Genomic DNA, 18,784 nt, shown 5'->3' with positions numbered 1-18,784 from the left:
GCTGTGAGCCTAATTCTACCCTCTCCCCTTTTCAGCAGAGGTGGCTCACTGGAGTCAGGGGCTCATTCGGGATTGTACTGCCACTAAACAGCGCCTGTGATCCAGTTGTTCCGACCCTTGCGGCCCAGAGCCTGGGTAAGGACGGGTTTGCAGTACCCGGAATGTGGAAGCGAAAGCAGAAGGGGACAACGTGCACTGGAGGGGAAACTCTCCGTGCGGAGGCAGCTGGTGCCAGCCTGCGTGCAGTGGGGCCTTCCCAGCCCGGCTGACTCATTCCCAGCCGCCTTCACGGCGGGCGGCGGCCACATACACGCCCATCTGGGGAGTGCCGGGACCAGTGCTGACACCGAGCCCCTGCCAGGCCCCGGCGCTCAGCGAGCCGCCGCTACCTTAACTTCCTTGCGCGCTCACGCCCGGGGGTTGCCCCGGGAATCTCCACGCGCGCACACCAGCTTCCCGAGAGGCATCGGTCCTGCGTGGCCCACCCTTTCCAAACCCCGGCGAGCGCCAGGAAAAGCGCAGCCCGCCGAGCGGCGCACGCGCAGTCTGGAGAGCGTCCCGCTGCCTCCTTGGCCCTGCCAGGAGCCGGCCTTAGTCCGCCGCCAACTGGCTGTTCGACTGGAGGCCAACGCGGAGGCTGAGTCCGACGCAAACAGGGCGTCCTAAGCAGTGTCGCCTACGGCGCTGAGAAGACGGTGTGGCTCGGGACAGGGTGGAGACAACGTCTGTGACGGGCTTCCCGGCTGCCCAAAGTGGGAGTGGTGTGGGCTGTAGGAAGGAGAGAGGAAGAGGGGCAGAAGGGGGCAGCAGCGGCTGCCGCTAACGGCCTCCCGCGGCGCTGACAGGCTAGGCGGGCGCCCGGCGCTCTCCGGAGTTCGCGCCGCCGTGTCAGACACCTCAGGCCCGTGGGCCCCGGAGCCCGGTCTTGCGGCACCCGTCGGGGCGGAGGGCTCGCGGCGCGGGACGAGCGGGCGTCCTCGCCGCCGAGGGATGTGAGTGGGAGCCGAGCCCGTACGGGAGGGCCCGCGAGGGCCCAGCCTGGCGGACGCTCGGACCCGTGTTGGGTCCCGGGCTTCGCAGACCTTGGCCCACCGGAGGCACCGTGAAGGAACAACTCTTTAGGGCTTGAGGACAGCCCCTTGTCGCCCGATCCGCGCAGCCGGTGGGTGTCGTCGCTGCCTGGCGTCTAGATGAGGGCAGCAGTTGTCTCTCCAACCCCTTACCACCTCGCGATCCCCGATTTCCCCCCACCCCACTCCGGCCAGTGGCAGTGAACTTAGCCAGAAAATCTTCCTCTTTAAGACAAAACCGAGGACGGAATGCCTTGCTGTTGATATTTGCATCCGTGTGTCCCTCATAGTCTCTCCCTCCTTACTTGTCCCTCTTTAACATTTTTGAGACATCTAAACATCCTAGAAAAGAGCATCTATTTCCCCTGGATTTCTGCGGTAGTAACAGCTGCTTCTATTTTTAGGTTTCAGAAGCAGGCAACGGGAACAAGATGTGAACTGTTTCTCTTCTGCAGAAAAAGAGGCCCTTCCTCCCCCTCCCGCGACAGTGGGTATGATATCCTGGCTGCTGTCCTCTATTGCCGCAGTAAGGTGAGGGTGTAAAGGCGAGCTGTGTGTGCGTAGGAAGGTTGGATGCCTGTGTAGACAGGCAGGGCTCCTCTTGCTTACTCTGAAAATGGCAGAGCTGAACTTTTAATGTTGGCTTGGGACAATAATTTTGAGATGTTTATTGTTGCTCTTAGATATTTCAAGAAACATTTCTTGATGGTCTTAAAAGTAACGTGGCTTTGCAGAAAAAAGCAAAGCATCCCTTTCGCTTTATCTTCAAACGGCCAGAAATTCTTAAACTTTCAGAGGGATATTTCCAGGTAGTAAGGAATACCTATTGAGCTGTTCTTGCTGCACTTTCTGCTACCACATTGAATTCTTCCTGGGTAGTTTTATCTGTCTGATCTTGCTGTGTCGGTTGAATTTACCCAGTTTACTTTCCGGTGTTATTAATCTGTCAAGGGAAACTCCTTTCTCTCAATGAAAGGATAGGAACAGCTGAGTATGTCATAGAAAGGAGGAGAAATGTGGAGAAAGAAAACAGAAGTGGAAATAGGGAGATGTTGATTGCTTTTGGTTTCATAATAGGTTTATACAAGTGAGTTGTTGGGCTACTGCATATATTCTGATAATAACACCCAGCAGATTTGAAAATGAATAATCAGTTTTTTGGCTTCTTTCCTCCCATCTGCTTCAACTTTTACTTCATCAAGTGTGAGATTCACTTGCTTATATGTGTAGTTATCTTTTGGAGTGTAACATGTATGTAAATTAAATGTGTCCAGCACTTGCCATAATAGTGCATGTGTTTACTTGTACAGGGAAGCTGCAGTACTTGTTGGCTAGATGAGCACATAATGCTTATTTTTGCTCCAAGTGAGTATTCTGTTTGGAGTTTATAGCATAGTTGAAGGGACTGGTTAGGAAATAGTTTCTTTTAGTATCTTTTCCTTAGTGATTTGAGACAGGTGTCTCAGGTATGGGAGACAAATGTAATATCTTTCCCTTCCTGACCTGGGTATTCCTAAAAGGAAGATTTTTAGGCAAATAGGAAAGAAATTTGGCTTTAGAGTCAGATCTATGTTTGAATCATGATATTCTTGCTTCTAAACACTTGTATTATTTAAAATGTCTTTGCGCCACATTTTTCTTATAAGATTGTTATAGGTTTAAATAAGATGCATGTAAAGTAGTAAATTGCCTGACTGCTAAAGAAGTCTTGGTTAAGCCATACTGGTGCCTGGTGCTTCTCCCGGGGTTGAGGTGGGAGGATCACTTGAGTCCAGAAGTTTGAGACGAGCCTGGGCAATATAGTGAAACCCTGGCTGGGGAAGGCAGGGAGGAAAAAAAAAAAAAAAAAGTCTTGACTGCTGTTGCAATTGGGCAGGCAAAGGGGAATCAAAGAAAGATAAGATGACTTCACATACAGTGATCTGCCAGTGACCAGTGTTTCTTGCTCTTTAGTTTGAGGAGCAAAAAGACTTTTAGATCTTGAACTGGCTAAGAGGTCTTGTAGCCTTTTACTATTATCTCTCTTTTTGAGCCCCATCGTCCTGCCCCTTGTAGCTTGTGTGCTGCCCTCCTGTGGTTCACTATACTAAGAACTTTATTTTTTTGTTGTTCTTCCCCCATTATGTTATTTTTCCTTTTTTGGAGCCTTTTCCTTTAGTCTCCAGTTTCCCAAACTGTGTGCTAAGGTGCCTGGAGCATCAGTGAACTCAGGCTTGAACTATTAGTTTAAGCTACTTTACAGTTTCAATGTCAGATACCTACATCCCTTTCTATAACATTCTATCTTTGTAAAGCTATGTTTTCAAAGGATGCTCCGCTGAAAATCAACTACTAATTATTTGAAAGTTGGTGTGGAACAGGAACTTATTGGTAGTGTTTAATTGAATTCTGAGGTTTGAGAAGTTGTATAGTGCCTAACAGACATTAAATTGTAAGAATAATAATACTTATTAGGTTGTTTGAACATGCTGAAGTATTTCTTTTAGTGCAGGGATGTCATGAAAAAAATTATTAAGATTCTAAGAGCTCCTTGATTGGAGACAGTTTCGGAACCTCTGTGTTAGTATTTAGTTGGCTTTTCTGATACAATTATTGATACAAAAAGCCAGGGCCAGTTGATCATGGCTTAATATATTTCCTCTCCTTTTATATCATTATAATTTCTGCTCAGTTCTTTCACTTTAAAACTAATTCTGTTGCTTACTTGTCATTACAGTCACTTACTAGTTTTTTCATTACTGGTCTGACGCTATTTCTGATCATCTCCTTAAGCTGAATATGATCCAAATAAAAATCATCATCTTATACACCTGCCTTACTTTGGATCTTGAATATCCCCCAAAGGCCCTTGAGTTAAAAGTTTGGTCAGCTTGTAGCACTACTGGAAGGTTGTGGAACCTTTGGGAGGTAGTGCTTAGTGGAAGAAAGTTAAGTTATTGGGGGCATCTCTCTTTTGGGGGTGGTTTAGAACCCAGGCCCCTTCTTTCTCTTTACTTCCTTGCTGTCATAAGGTGAACAGGCCTTCTCTTCCACATGCTCAGCATCACAAGTTCTGTCACCGTAGGCCCAAAGCAATGGGCTCAAGCATCCAAGGAATGAAACCATAAATCCAAATAAACCTTTCCTGGTTTTAAGTTAATTATGTCAAGTATTCTGAAAACTGAGTAACACAAAGCTAAAAATTTTCTTTTCCTGGTCATGTAGGCTTTAAATTAGGCATTATCTCTAAATTGGCTCTTCCATTTACCTTTTATATTAATCCATTCAATATAGCTATTAATTTCTTTTTGTATATCACAATTCTACTTTCTCCCCTTCCCCACTTGAATCCCAAGACTTGTTTCAATGCTTAAAACATTGAACATTGTATAAGCTTCTCAAAATCTTGTCTCTTCCTCCGGCTTGTCCTAAGTAAAGTTATCATTATAATACTCCTTATTGTGGCATTCTCTTATTCCCATGTCTTAAGTGGCTTTTTTTTTTTTCACCCATTAAATTTAACTTTGTTTTCTTGGCTTTTATGACATTCTATTAGTCTCTTCTCTGTTCAGTCTTTTGTCTAAGAATTCTCAGCACGTATTCTCTGCTGTAGATTGGCAAGTTAATTTCTCCATTTTCTGATAACAAGCTATGTTTGGTCTATCCTTTAACTTTTGCTTATGTTCTCCATCTTAATTCTACACCCTATTTCACAGCTACTTGTTATGGAACAACTGATCAGTGTGTCAGTCCCCTAATCTGGAAAATGAGAAGAATTATGGTACTTTTTCTACAGGATTATAGTAAGAATTAAATGAATTAATACATTAAAAGCTCTTAAGCCTAGCACCTTAAGATCTCCTTAAGTGTTAATTATTGTTATTATTAATTAATGCTACTATTATAATAATGAAATTCTATCTAATTTGTGCAATGGTTTCTCAGTAAATGTGTTTTATTTTTTTTTGGTCTCTGTATTCACATAACTTCATAGTCTAAGCACATCTTCACATAGTTTAATTATATGCTGTGTTTTGGTGGTTTGATAGTTATTTTCCTTGTCTTATATCTTTTCAGTTTTATTGTGTATTTTTTGAGGCATAGTACCTTAGGTTTAAAAAACACATAGTGCAGAACATATGGGCAATATTCAATAAATACATATTTGTTGTAAATTAAAAAGGGCTTTAATCACCAAATATTTACTAATAGCTGCACCATAAATAGTATTTTGCTACATCTGAAGGAGATACAGAAAATATAAAATAGGTTCTTTTTTTCTGGAGACTTATGGTATAATTGGGGATATAAGATAAATAATAAAAGTTGTAAATATTCGAGACCACTTAGGGTTGAAGTGAGCAGAGAAGGTTTAGAGAGGAGAAAGACTCAAACTAGTCAGGATCTGATTTTGCGTAAGAGAAAGGAACTTGTGTAGGAAGTAATCAAAGATGAATATATATGACATTTATAGAGAACAGAAAATTTGACAGAAATGAAAGTTTGTGTGAGAAAGTAGTAAGAAATCAAGTTAAATGTAGATTGGAGTTGGTTTATGGAGACTTTAAGGATTAGGATGAGAAGAATATATTTTTCCCCACAGGTAAAGAAGAAGTTTTAAAAGTTTTAGATTGGGAAAGAGCTTTCTAAAATAAATATTTTAGGAAAATTAAAGTGGTGCCAGTACTAGTGTAGTATGAAATTGAAAATGAAGCGATAGATGTAGGAAAATATTCTCTGCCTGAAATAATGCAGAATTGGACTTAGTGGAAATAAGTCAGAGTGGAGAGATGTCACAAGACTCTGTCTTGGACTGGATAAAAAAAGAGGATTTGGGGAGAGGAGTAATTTAAAATGACTTTGAAGTTTTGATCCTCAGTGGCAGGAAATCAGAGGGTTTTGGAACTATAAGACATCTTAGAACATTTGAGCCAGTTCATACATTTTGTGCATAAGAAATGTTGAGACCCAGAGAAATATAAAAATGTGTTTGATGTTACTCAATTATTTAATGACAAAGAAAGAACTAGAATTTGATTATGATAGTACTGACAAAATTGTATACATAGTAGTGAGTTGAGGTTCTATCTATAGTAGAGTCTATTTTTTATATGTTGAGTTTGAGGTGACACTTGATAGGCAAGTGAAAATCTATAGCCAGACATTGGGACATATGACTAGAACTTGGTAAAGAAATGAAGGCTAGCACTCTAATACTCAGAACTGAGTGTGGATCTGGTATTTAGCCTTGGGAATTGTCTATAATTGGAAAGTATTCTCAAATTTTAACACATGTTGCCAAATTAATATAGACATGATTTTCTACACCTTTATTAACAGAATGTTTTCAGATGACTTGGTCTTTGCTAATTTGAAACATGAAGATTAGACTCATGATAGTTTATTTCTTTAGCAGTACTTGAGTTGAATCCAGGGGTGTTCTACCACTATACTACATATTCAGCCCTTTTTTATTTTGAGACAGGATCTTTCTAAGTTTCTCAGGTTGGCCTCAAACTCATGATCCTCCTGCCTCTGCCTCTCTAGTAGTTGGGATTACAGGCATGCACCACCTTTCCCGAATCATTATAAATTTAATTTTCCCTTAATTCTTCTTTTTTTTTGGGACCTGTATCTTCCAGGAATATGCTTTGCACATTCTTCTTTTCACGTTTTTAGTTCCTTTCTCCCTGAAAATAATGTTCTGTTTCTCATTCTTTAAATTCTTTTTTTCTTTTAAGCTCTAGCCCATGTTGTAATTGTTCTGTGAAACTTCTAAAACTTTTCCTTCTTTTTAGTAATCACAATCATTTTCTCCTTGTCAGTTTTACAGCACTTGAATTATTTATTTGGTACTTAAGCTGTGTGTTAACTGACTGGAAATCATAGATTTTTAAGAATAGAGAAAAACATTTGTAATTTAATTTATTAATTTTATTATTGAAGCCAGGAAGGTGTAATTCACTTGTCATTACTTTGTAATAATAGTGGATTAAAATTATTTTTAGATCTTTTAGTTTCCAGCTTAGTAGTGTTTTAGTCTGTTTCATTATTTGCTCTTGGGTATTATTGATCTGAGAAGTCAGTGTCTCTTAGAGTTATAAAGTATATGAGTAAATTTTGATAATATTAACTTCTAAAAGTTTCACATTTGAGGTTCTGTGTTTCCATTGTATATGTATAGGTTGATTAAAATTCATTATAATGCTTATTTACTCTTCATTAATTTCACAGCTTCCTTGTGTTCGGCCCTATTCTAGGCAATAAGAATGCAGTAGTGAATGAGACATCCAGTTTAGCACTTTTTGCAAATTTTTATTCTAGTGATATAAGACAATCAGTGAGCAAAAGAATAATCTAGCCTATAGTGGAAAAAAAATCAGAAAAGTAGTGCCTGCTTGGATGGTAGGAGCAGGGATTGGTGGAGAAGGAACATAAAAGAACTTTCTGGGATAATGATAATTTCTGTAGGCTTTGGGCTACATAGGTATGTGCATTGTTCAGACTCATTGAATACACTTGAGATTTGTACATTTCATTGTACATAAAGGGGAAAATCATGTAAAAATAGAATAGATATAACTTACATGTGAGTCCTAAAGAATAATATGTTAAATATCCATTAAACCACATTCATTCTAAGAACTAGAATATTATCATTTATTTGCACTTACATATGTGATTCTCTCTAGTTATTCCTCTGCTTATCTCCAATTATTTTGTATTAAAATTCATTACAACTCTTACTTAATCTTTATTTATTCAACAACTTCCATGTGTAAGGCACTGTTCTAGACACTGGAGTACAGTAATGAATGAGACATTCATTTATTGAATTGGTTTGACATTGTGTTTTGCTTTTTTATTTTTTGACTTTTTAAAAAATATTTATTTTTAGTTATAGGTGGACACAATATCTTTATTTTATTTTTATGTGGTGCTGGAGATAGAACCCAGTGCCTCAGGCATGATAGGCAAGCACTCTACCTCTGAGCCACAACCCCAGCCCCTTGACTTGTTTTAATGTATATCTTGACCATGCACTTTTCATTTTTGCTTGTTTTGAGCTTCACAAAAATGGTTATTTTATAGCTTATAAGTCTACAATCTACTGTTTTCACTGCATTGTATTTCTAAGATTTATCCATGCTGTATAAAGCTATAGTCATTTATTTTAAAAATTGAAAATGTATTCTATAGTGTATACATATGTTTTCTAAAATCTTGATTTTTTTTTAAATTAGGCAAACATTTATTGAGTGCCTGTAGAATTCTAGGTTATGTTTGATGTGGTGTGATATTCATTTAACATCCTTTTTGTTCTAAACTCGTTTGAGTCATTCTAAAATGTAAAAAGTGATAACAACAACAAAAACACATATTCTAGATAAAAACAGATCAAGCTGAACATACCTATAGAATATAAATACAAAACAGAATAGGTTAAAGCCTGTGGTTTTCTTGTGTAGAAGCAGGTGCTGGGGTCCAGGATGATAAGTTTTACTGATAGCCATTGCTTTCTTCTATATGGGCTATTGGAAAGGGATCCTTCTGCCATATGCTGCCTGGTGCTATAGTTTTGGATGAGTTTCAGGCTTAGGAATTCTAGATGATGCAGAGTTTAAAACACCAAAATGGAGCCAAGCATCCCTGCCTTGTGATTGAATTTACATTGTATATGATGTCTCTTCCTGTCAGAAATTTTAACTTGTTGTTGTAAGACTTCATGTTATATATGGATAGCTAGGTTGAGGCAACCACAAACAAGAAGGGGTGATCACAGACTTACATGTGTTTCAGGGGTAAGGAAACAGTACAATGAGCTTGCAAACCAAATTTCAAAATGCATAAAGAATTCTAATGCAAAGAAAGATAGTCAAAAAAATTGAAAATTAAAACACAAGCTGAATATTGTAGTGCACTACTGTTGTCCCAGCTACTTGGGAGACTGAGGCAGGAGGATCACGATGTTTTCTGGCATTTCTGGATCACAAGTTCAAAGCCAGCCTGGGAAACTTTGTGAGGCCCTGTCTCAAAATAAAATAAAAAGGGATGGGGATATAGCTCAGTGATGGAGTGCTTGTGTTACATGCACAAAGCTTTGGGTTTGATCCCCAGTACTACAAAAATATAAAAAAAAGACTGAAACATGAATTTACTTATAAAAATTTTTAAAGTAAGCCTTTAATTGAAGTGTGACATAAGTGTATAGCTTGAAGAGTTTTCATAAGATGAACACATTTGTGTTAACCATTACTGACCATAATAGATTATTACCAGCACCCCAGTGGTCTTGTGTGCTTCTTGCACCTCCTACCAGTCAGTCTCCTTGTCCTTCCAAGGTGAACATTGTCCTAACTTTTGTCACCATGGGCACGAACAATTAAGGGATGTGCAAGAGAACTTGAGAGGCTCCCAGGGTTAATGAATAACTCTGCTAAGAAAAATTAGAGGTTATGAGAAAAAGGTGACTTTTGAATGCGTGGTTGCTGAGAATTTATCTGGAATGGGGGGAAAAAACAAAATCCTCAAGGCTTAAGGTTAAAAGTATATAGTAAATTTTGATTAAGATAAATAAAAATAAATCTACACCAATATGATTGCAAAGAAGTTATAAACATTGCTGTTAAACAAAAAAATATTAAAATGACTAGATGGAAAAACATGATTCTAATATGACAGCAGACTTTATATTTATATCAACAGATGCCATAAAACAATATAGCAATATTTTACTGTGCTGGGGAAAAGAACTATAGAATTTTGAGAGTGAGGGCAAAATATTTTTTAATGACTACAACTTAAAAACCCACTGAAACTCACTGAAAAATCTACCAAAAGAGATATTTCCACAGGAAGAGGTAAGCCCAGAAGGAAGATTTAGAAGTCCAAAACAGTGGTGAGCACAAAGTGATATAATTCTAGCAAATTTGCTCTATAATACTAATAATTTATTTTAATTGACTTTTAAAAAATTGAACTAGTTTTGTTGATCTTTTCCTTTGTTTTTCTAGTTCTTATTCATTTATTTCTGCTCTGGTCTTATTATTTCTTTCTTTATAACTTTGGGCTTAGTTTTTTGTTTTTGTTTTTCTAGTTTCTTGATCTATAATGTTAGGTTATTTGAGATCTTTTTTGATGTGTTTATTGCTGTTAACTTCCCTCTTAGAACTGCTTGGGCTGTATTTAATTGAATTTCTATAGTTAACAAGAGTTAATAGATTACAAGAAATGGTTTTTAAATTATATATTTTTGAACAAATTAAAATTCTTTAAAATTTTGCACATTCAGTTGCAGATGGACTTCAAAAATCTTGTGGTTTTATATCTGTTCCAACAATTGTCAGGTTTTTGTTTTATTTTGCCCACTGCAAGTTTCATGGGGTAGTATTTGAATAACAAAGCATCAACTCTAATATTTTCTCTAATAGAGTAATATTCTCCATATGAATATAGAATAAATTGAGTAAGTTGCAATGTACTTATTCAGTATTTTCTTTGTATCTGTATGACTTAGAGCGTTGCTCTACACATAGAAAATACTTTGAGTTTGTTTGATATTTTTCACATCCCTACCCTGCTGCCTATGATTATATCTGTGGGAAAGGTTTTCATTTCTATTCATGACTCTTCTAAATACCAATCTCATCTTTTGGCTGCCAGCTCAATTCTGGTATAATTACCCAATTAAATTTCTAAATGAAAACGTGCAAATGAAAACGTACTTTTCACCTTCCAAAGTCAAGGGGCAATGTCCTTCTCACTTTCTTATTTCAGTTTATGGTTTTACATATGTCCTAAGTTTGAACTCTGAACATCATCTTTTACTCCCTTAGCTCCCTCCATATGTAGTAGCATCAAGTCGTTTTTATATTACTTCTAATTCAGCTAATTCTTGCTCCTGTTTGAACTGCTGCAATAATTTTTTTAAAGTGTTAATTATATCACCTTTCTAATTTGTTGTCTGAGGAATCAAGTTTTAATTCTTTGGCCTGCCATTTAAACCTTCCTTTCTTTAATTTTGTACTTATAAGTTAGGATTGCATTAATTTGCAAGTAACAAGATGTGTGACAGTAGGTATGTGATTTCTGGCACAGATTCAGCTGCTTAGGCCTGCTAGGTGTTTTATATTGGCCTTTCCTTCATGTCTGCCTCATGGTGTTGTGGTGACTGCTCTATCCTAAATTATGGTCAGATTCAGATAGAAAGAACGTGCAGAGAAAAAAGCAAAAAAGATCATGCCAGCTAGGTCAGCCTCAAAGATGGTCCTCAAAGAACCATCCAGTAACTTCCACTTAAATCTCATTTGCTGAAACATGTTCATGTAACTGTCCATCTGTGGGTAAGTACAATTTTGGGGAGGCACTTAGGTATCTCCAATAAAATTGAGATTCTGTATCAAGGAAAAAAAATATTGATTGAGTAGGTCACAAACAGTCTTGCCACAAGTATGCATTTGTATTTTTAATCCTTTCCCTGGTGGTATAACTTCTCATACATTGCAATTCACCCCAGTAAATTACTGCATATGTCTTGTAGCTTCTTACTCTTTAGCACATTTAGTCTCTTAGAATATGTTTCTTCTTCCATTCATCTAAATACAATCCATTTTTCAAGGTCAGTTTTAAATCTTTTTAATGAAACTCATCGGTGATTCCAGCTTGAATGTTGGTGTTCTCCTGGAGACACCACTAAGGCAATTGTCAGAGTAATTCAGTTGTTGGGTAGTCATGTTTCTTCTGCTGCCTGTAATTGATTTTAATGTTTTTTTTGTTAGTATTGCATATGTATATTATGATTATGATCTGATTTCTTGCACTGTGCTAAGGGCTTTGAGGGTCACTGCTGTCAAGAAGACTTCTTTGTGTATGAGGGATAATTTATTAATATCACTTCGATTTGTAATTTTTTTTCGCTAATAGGGCAATGTTCTGAGAAAGACTCTGCATGGGAATGGCTTGCCTTATGATGACAGAAATGGAAACAACATCCACATCTCCTGTACATCAGAATGGTGATATTCCTGGAAACACTAATTCTCTAAAGCATATAGATCCAATTCTTCAAGTGTATCTTTACCATTCCCTTGGGAAAGCTGAGGGAGATTATCTGAAGTTTCCAAGTGGAGAGTACATTGCAGAAGAAATATGTGTTGCTGCTTCTAAAGCTTGTGGTAAGTATTAAAAATCAGCATTTTTTCTTTGTACTGATAGATCATTGCTTTGATTATGCTACTCCAATTAAGTGCATATGGATAATGCAGGTGTGTTTTAACATGCATAAAAAAGGATAACAGTACTAGAAGAGAATTTAAGGTGACTTTTCCTTGGGCTGCTTATAAATATTTACTGGGCATTTTTTTAAAGGCCATATAAGGTAACTAAAAAATTCTATTATGAAATATCTCATAACTTAATCTATTTTTTATTAGAGTATTTTAATTGTACATAGTAGTTGAGTTAATTTTGACAAAATCATACATGAATGAATTTTGATTTACTCTGTTTTAGTCCCTGGTGCGTGCCCTTCCTTTCCCTCTTGTCCTCCTTCCTCCTACTCTCTTTCCTCTACAGATTATTTATTTATTTATTTATTTATATTTGTTGGGTGCTTTATACATGTGCATAAAGGTGGAATTCACTATGGTATATTTATATATGCACATAGCATGATTTTGTTAAATTCATCCCACATTTCCCCCTCTCTCCCATCCCTCCTCCCTTCCTCTCTCTTTCTTCCATTCCACTGATCTTCCCTATATCATTATAATATCTGATCCCTGGCCCCCCACCCCCTTGTTTCTCTTATTTTTCTTTAGTTTCCACATAGGAGAGAAAACATTTGACCCTTGATTTTCTGAGTCTGGCGTATTTCACTTAGGATGATGTTCTCCATTTCCATCCATTTACTGACAAATGCCATAATTCCATTCTTTTTTATGGCTGAGTAAAACTCCATTTTGTGTGTATGTGTGTGTGTGTGTGTGTGTGTGTGTGTGTGTGTATAAAGCTTTTGATTTATGAATGTTGATCTTGTATTATGCTACTTTACTGAATTCATTTATCAATTCTAGAAGTCTTCTGGTAGAGTTTTTTGGATTATGTTATTAGCAAATAGAGATAATTTGACTTCTTTTCCTATTTGTATCCCTTAATTTCCTTCTCTTGCCTGATTGTTCTGGCTGGAGTTTCAAGAAGTGTATTGAATAGAAGTGATGAGAGTGAACATCCTGTTTTGTTCCTGATTTTAGAGTAAATGCTTTTAGTTTTTCTCCATTTAGTATGATGTTTGGTTTGGGTTTGTCATAGATAGCCTTTGTAATGTTGAGGTTAGTTCCTTCTATCCCTAGTTCCTTCAGTATTTTTAACATGAACGGGGCTGGATTTTATCAAAACCCTTTTCTGCATCTATTGAAGATGCTCATATGATTCTTATTCTTAATTCTATTTACATGGTGATTCGCAGTCATTGATTTGCATATGTTGAACAAATCTTGCATTTCTAAGATGAAACTGACTTGATCATTATATATTATCTTTTTGATATGTTTCAGAATGCAATTTGCTAATATTTTATTAAGGATTTTTGCATCTATATTCATCAGGGATATTGATCTATAATTTTCTTTTCTCGGTGTATATTTGTCTGATTTTGGTATCAGGGTTTTTCTGATTTTATAGAATGTATTTGGGAGTGTTTCTTTCCTTTCAATTTTATGGATTAATTGAGAAAGAGTGGTGTTAGTTTTTCTTTAAAAGTCTGCTAGAACTCTGCTGAGAATCTATCTAATCCTGTTTTTTTTTTTTTGTTGAAGACTTTTAATTGCTGTTTCAATTTCATTACTTGTTATTGGTCTATTTAGGTTTTCTTTATCTTCCTGGTTCAATTTGGGCAGGTCATATGTGTCTAGAAATTTGTCAGTGTCTTCTATATTTTCCAGTATAGTGGAGGTTAGATTTTCAAAACAGTTTCTCATGATCCTTTACATTTCAGATGGATCCAGATCCAGATATAGGAGATGATATCTCCTGTTTCATCTCTAATTTTGTTGATTTAGGTTTTCTCTCTCTTTTTTTCTTGGTTAGTTTGGCTACGAGTTTATTAGTTTTACTCATCTTTTAGAAGAATCAACTCTTTGTTGCAGACCCTGTGTATTTTTTTTTATTCTCTATTTCACCAATTTTGACTCTGATATTTATCATTTCTTGCCTTTTGATTTTGGAGTTAGTTTTTTTTTCCTAAGGTAGAGTGTAAGTTTATTTGGAATCTAGTTTTTAATGTAGGCACCCAATACATTTTCTTCTTAGTACTGCTTTTATTTTGTCACAGAAATTTTGATGTTATAGCTCGGTTCTCATTTATTTCTAAGAATGTTTTGATTTCTCCTCATTTCTTTTGTGATCATTTAAAAGAGTATTATTCAATCTCCATGTATTTATGTGTTTTCTATTTTTTTTGCTGTTGATTTCTATTTTCATTTTATTACGGTCTGATAGGATGCATGATATTATACATATATATTTTTTAAATTCGCTAAGACTTACATTGTGACCTAGAATATGGTCTATTTTGGAAAAGGTTCTATGCACTTCTAAGAAGAAAATAAATTGAACTCTTTTGTAGTGAAATATTCTGTAGATGTTTGTTAGGTCCATTTATTTATTATATTATTTCGGTCAGAAATATCTTTATTGATTTGGTTTGATACCTGTCTGTTAGTGATAAGGGTATGTTGAAATCATCCAGTGTTATTGTATTGTAGTCTATCCAGGATTTCATGTCAAGAAGTATTTTTTTTTTTTTTTTGGTAATTAGGTGCACTGACCTTTGGGGGCATATATATTTATAATTTTTGTATCTTTGTTGTATTGTTCCCTTTGCTAGTATGTAGTGGCCTTATTTGTCTCTTCTTATTAATTTCTGATTGATTTCTGCTTTGTGAGATATGAGACTAGCTACTCCTGGTTGCATTTGTACTATATTTGTGTGAAATATCTTTTTCCATACTTTTATTGTCAGCCTATGAGATGAGTCTCTTTCAAACAGTTGGATCTTTGTTTTAGACCATTCTGCTAATCTATGTCTTTAAATTAGGGACTTGAGACCATTTGCATTCAGTGTTATTATAGATGCTTGTTCCTGCCATTTTGTTTTTTTTCTATATTTAATTCTGACTTGATTTTCATTTAGTTGGTTGCTATTCTAGAGATCTTCATTTATTTGGGAGCTTTGGGGTTTGTTTTTGGGTTTCTCTGGATACAGTCTATCTTTGAATATTCTTTGTAGTCTGGCTTATTGGTCATTAATTCTTTTATTCTTAATCATGAAGTTTTTATTTACTCATAGATTTAAAAAGAGAGCTTTGTTGAATATAGCAATCTTGACTGGCAATTTGTTTTTTTCTTAAAGCTTAGAATATCTCATTCCAGACCCTCTTTGATTTTTAGGGTCTGAGTTAAGAAGTCGAAAGTGAGCTTTGTTGGCTTGCCTCTAAATGTGACCTGACATTTTATTTCTGCAGCTTTTAATATTCTTTCCTTAATTTCTGTGTTAAGCATTTTGATTATGATGTGTCTTGGAGAGATTCTGTTTTGATCTTGTCTATTTGGGAACTATATGTGTCCTTTATGTGAATGTCTCATTTCCAGTATGGGAAATATTTTCTGTTATTATCTCATTGAAGATATTCTTAATGCCTTTAGTCTACATCTCCACATTCTCTTCTATTTCAAAGACTCTCAGGTTTGTTCTCTTGATGCTGTCCCAGAGTTCTTGTATGTTTTGATCATGGTCTTTTATTGCATACTGAGTATTCAAATTCATATACCATGTGTTCAAGGGCTGAAATTCTGTCTTCAAGGTCTGATGTTCTGTTTTCTATGAAATCTAATCTGTTGGTGGTGCATTTAAGATAATTTTAAATTTGATTCATTTTGACTTTCATTTTTAGGAATTCTAATTTTTTTCATTATCTCTATTTTTTATTGAAATAGTCTTTCATTTCCTATATTCTCATAATTTGTTCCTTAGACCTTCTTTTAGTTCATTGGACATTTTATAAATCATTTTTTTGTAGTCTTTTTTGGAATTTCATTTACTTGCATATTGTTGGGGTATTGTGAAAATTTTTTTTTTGAATGGAGAGATTTATTTGCCTGTTCCCTCATGTTTTCATCCATCAATTGAGATGAAATCCCCTTCCCTATCTTCTTTGTTCTGGGACTTCTGTCTGTTTTTGATGCATGAGTAGATGTTTGGAAGTAGGACTTGAGGTTCTTGCCTGGTTGTTCCTTCTTGGGGCCTGGTTAATGTTTTGATTTTTTTGTCTCCCCTATTTTATGTGTTGAAGTATCACTGAAGCTTGGGTGGAGTTAAGTTGTAAATGGAATGAGATTCGCTGTTACTTGACTGAGTTGTATTGCCTGGTAGCAGCATCTCTTTACTTGAGCCTTTAATAAATATTTCAAAATTAAAATAAAGACAAAACATTTAATTGCAAAAAAAATTTAAAATGGTGGAATATTAAAAAAAAATTAAAAATTCTTCATGAGAAATAAAGGGCTTGTTTCCACTGAGGTTATCAGAATTATTGGCACAAATAATTTTCATTTTTTGAATTTATTTTTGGGCTGTCTAACCCTTGGCTTAAGGGATAGGAGTTCCATCTTTTTGTTCCTTATCTAGCTGCCAGGCACTGTGGCTAGGAACCAAAGCTGGGTATAGTAGCTCTCAGCTTCCTGTCTCCCAGTATAGGGTGGGATAGAATTGGGAGTGCCGACAAATTGTGTACTTCTGTAGTGGGGGTGGTACAAAGTTCTAAATTGGAAGTTCCAGTAGTTGGGATTTAATCTTCACTGACTTTTGGAGCTCTGTTTGTAGGTATTTGAGATTTGATTCATAACCTCTGTTGGTGGGGAGGTGCCGATCTCTGTAGGACATCTGGGTCTTGGGTCCCTCCCATGAATTATAATTTTAGAGTATAGAGAAACTCTTTCTACCTGTGCTTCCCTCCCCTCATCAGCTGTGCCTGCTGCTGACAGGAAGGCTGGCACATCTGTAACATTATTTCTTATATTATATTTGAAGATTCTGATTTTTTTTGACTGTATGGTTTCTTTTACTGTATTGAATTTGAGTGAGTTCCCTTAGTTACCTGCTTTGCTGAGGAGCAGTCTTCTGGCTCTTTCCATATGTAGCTTAGGAACTGCTGGGACGTGCATCCTTTCTCTCTAATCTGCCTCTTCTTTCTACTCTCATAACTCAATCTTAAAGCTACATCCTGAGTACACCATAAAAACAAAGTGTTGGACTGTGTATTCAATTTAAAATATTGATGAAACATTTTACATTCAAGGTTGAAGATCATCATTTTTTGCAGTTAGTTGTTGAAGATCTCTATCAGTCTCCCCTTAAATGCAGTTTTCTTATTTCTTTGGTGTATCTTAAAATAATTTTTACTCTTGAATCTGATTATTTTCTGTCTTTATAATCTATCCAAAACTATGGACCATAGAACTCTTTCTGTAGAGGTGACACATTTTACTGGACCACTGAAATTACTAAAGAGCTTATATCATGGGATCTAATTTTTAATTGTTCTTTTACTAGAAGGACCAATTGATGTTTATGTTTGTTTTGAAGTCTAGTTATGATTTTAATTCTAGAGGTAAATTAAATGTCTGATATAAGAATATGCTGTAACATGAATTTATCTGTCTTATTTAACAATGCAGATGAGATTATCTGATCAATGTAAGTCAGAATAATCATTTAATGTGAGTTGGAGAAAATGATTTTCATATATTTAGTTTTGAACTAGAATATAAAAGTAAAGCACACTAATACTAATTGGAAGATGAACAGTTTAAATTTGTAAACAGTATGCATTCATTGACATAAATTTACTTTTTTTTATTAGTTGTTCAAAACATTACAAAGCTCTTGACATATCATATTTCATACATTTGATTCAAGTGGGTTATGAACTCCCATTTTCCCCCATATACAGATTGCAGAATCACATCGGTTACACATCCACATTTTTACATAATGCCATACTAGTGTCTGTTGTATTCTGCTGCCTTTCCTATCCTCTACTATCCCCCCTCCCATCCCCTTCCCACCCATCTTCTCTCTCTATCCCATCTACTGTACTTCATTTTTCTCCCTTATTTTTTCCCCCTTTCCCCTCACTTCCTCTTATATGTAATTTTGTATAACGATGAGGGTCTCCTTCCATTTCCATGCAATTTCCCTTCTCTCTCCCTTTCCCTCCCACCTCCCGTCCCTGTTTAATGTTAATCTTCTTCTCATGCTCTTCCTCCCTGTTCTGTTCTTAGTTGCTCTCCTTATATCAAAGAAGACATTTGGCATTTGTTTTTTAGGGATTGGTTAGCTTCACTTAGCATAATCTGCTCTAATGCCATCCATTTCCCTGCAAATGCCATAATTTTGTCATTTTTTAGTGCAGAGTAATACTCCATTGTGTATAAATGCCACATTTTTTTTAATCCATTCATCTATTGAAGGGCATCTAGGTTGGTTCCACAGTCTAGCTATTGTGAATTGTGCTGCTATGAACATCGATGTGGCAGTATTCCTATAGTACACTCTTTTAAGGTCTTTAGGGAATAGTCCGAGAAGGGGGATAGCTGGGTCAAATGTTGGTTCCATTCCCAGCTTTTCAAGGAATCTCCATACTGCTTTCCAAATTGGCTGCACCAATTTGCAGTCC

The 18,784-nt window shown here is 36.4% G+C and overlaps 1 protein-coding gene across 7 annotated transcripts in view; it reads left to right on the top strand.

Annotated features, from left to right (window-relative positions):
- Positions 1-296: 296 nt before the first annotated feature.
- Positions 297-18,784, top strand: part of Jak2 (Janus kinase 2) — a 129,614-nt gene continuing 111,126 nt past the window's right edge. Inside the window, exons 1-3 of one of the 7 annotated variants that reach the window (XM_048806820.1) lie at positions 297-1,162; positions 1,475-1,601; positions 11,973-12,223. In XM_048806820.1, the coding sequence (XP_048662777.1) occupies positions 11,998-12,223 (226 nt within the window). In that variant the 5' untranslated portion in view covers positions 297-1,162; positions 1,475-1,601; positions 11,973-11,997. Of the gene's footprint in view, positions 1,163-1,474; positions 1,602-11,972; positions 12,224-18,784 lie in introns of those variants that run through there. The other 6 variants (XM_048806817.1, XM_048806815.1, XM_048806816.1 and 3 more) reach the window with 6 other exon arrangements.

This window comes from Marmota marmota, unplaced genomic scaffold (assembly GCF_001458135.2).
Source record: "Marmota marmota marmota unplaced genomic scaffold, marMar, whole genome shotgun sequence".
Classification (NCBI taxonomy): domain Eukaryota; kingdom Metazoa; phylum Chordata; class Mammalia; order Rodentia; family Sciuridae; genus Marmota; species Marmota marmota.
This window is presented reverse-complemented; position numbering and strand designations above follow the sequence as displayed.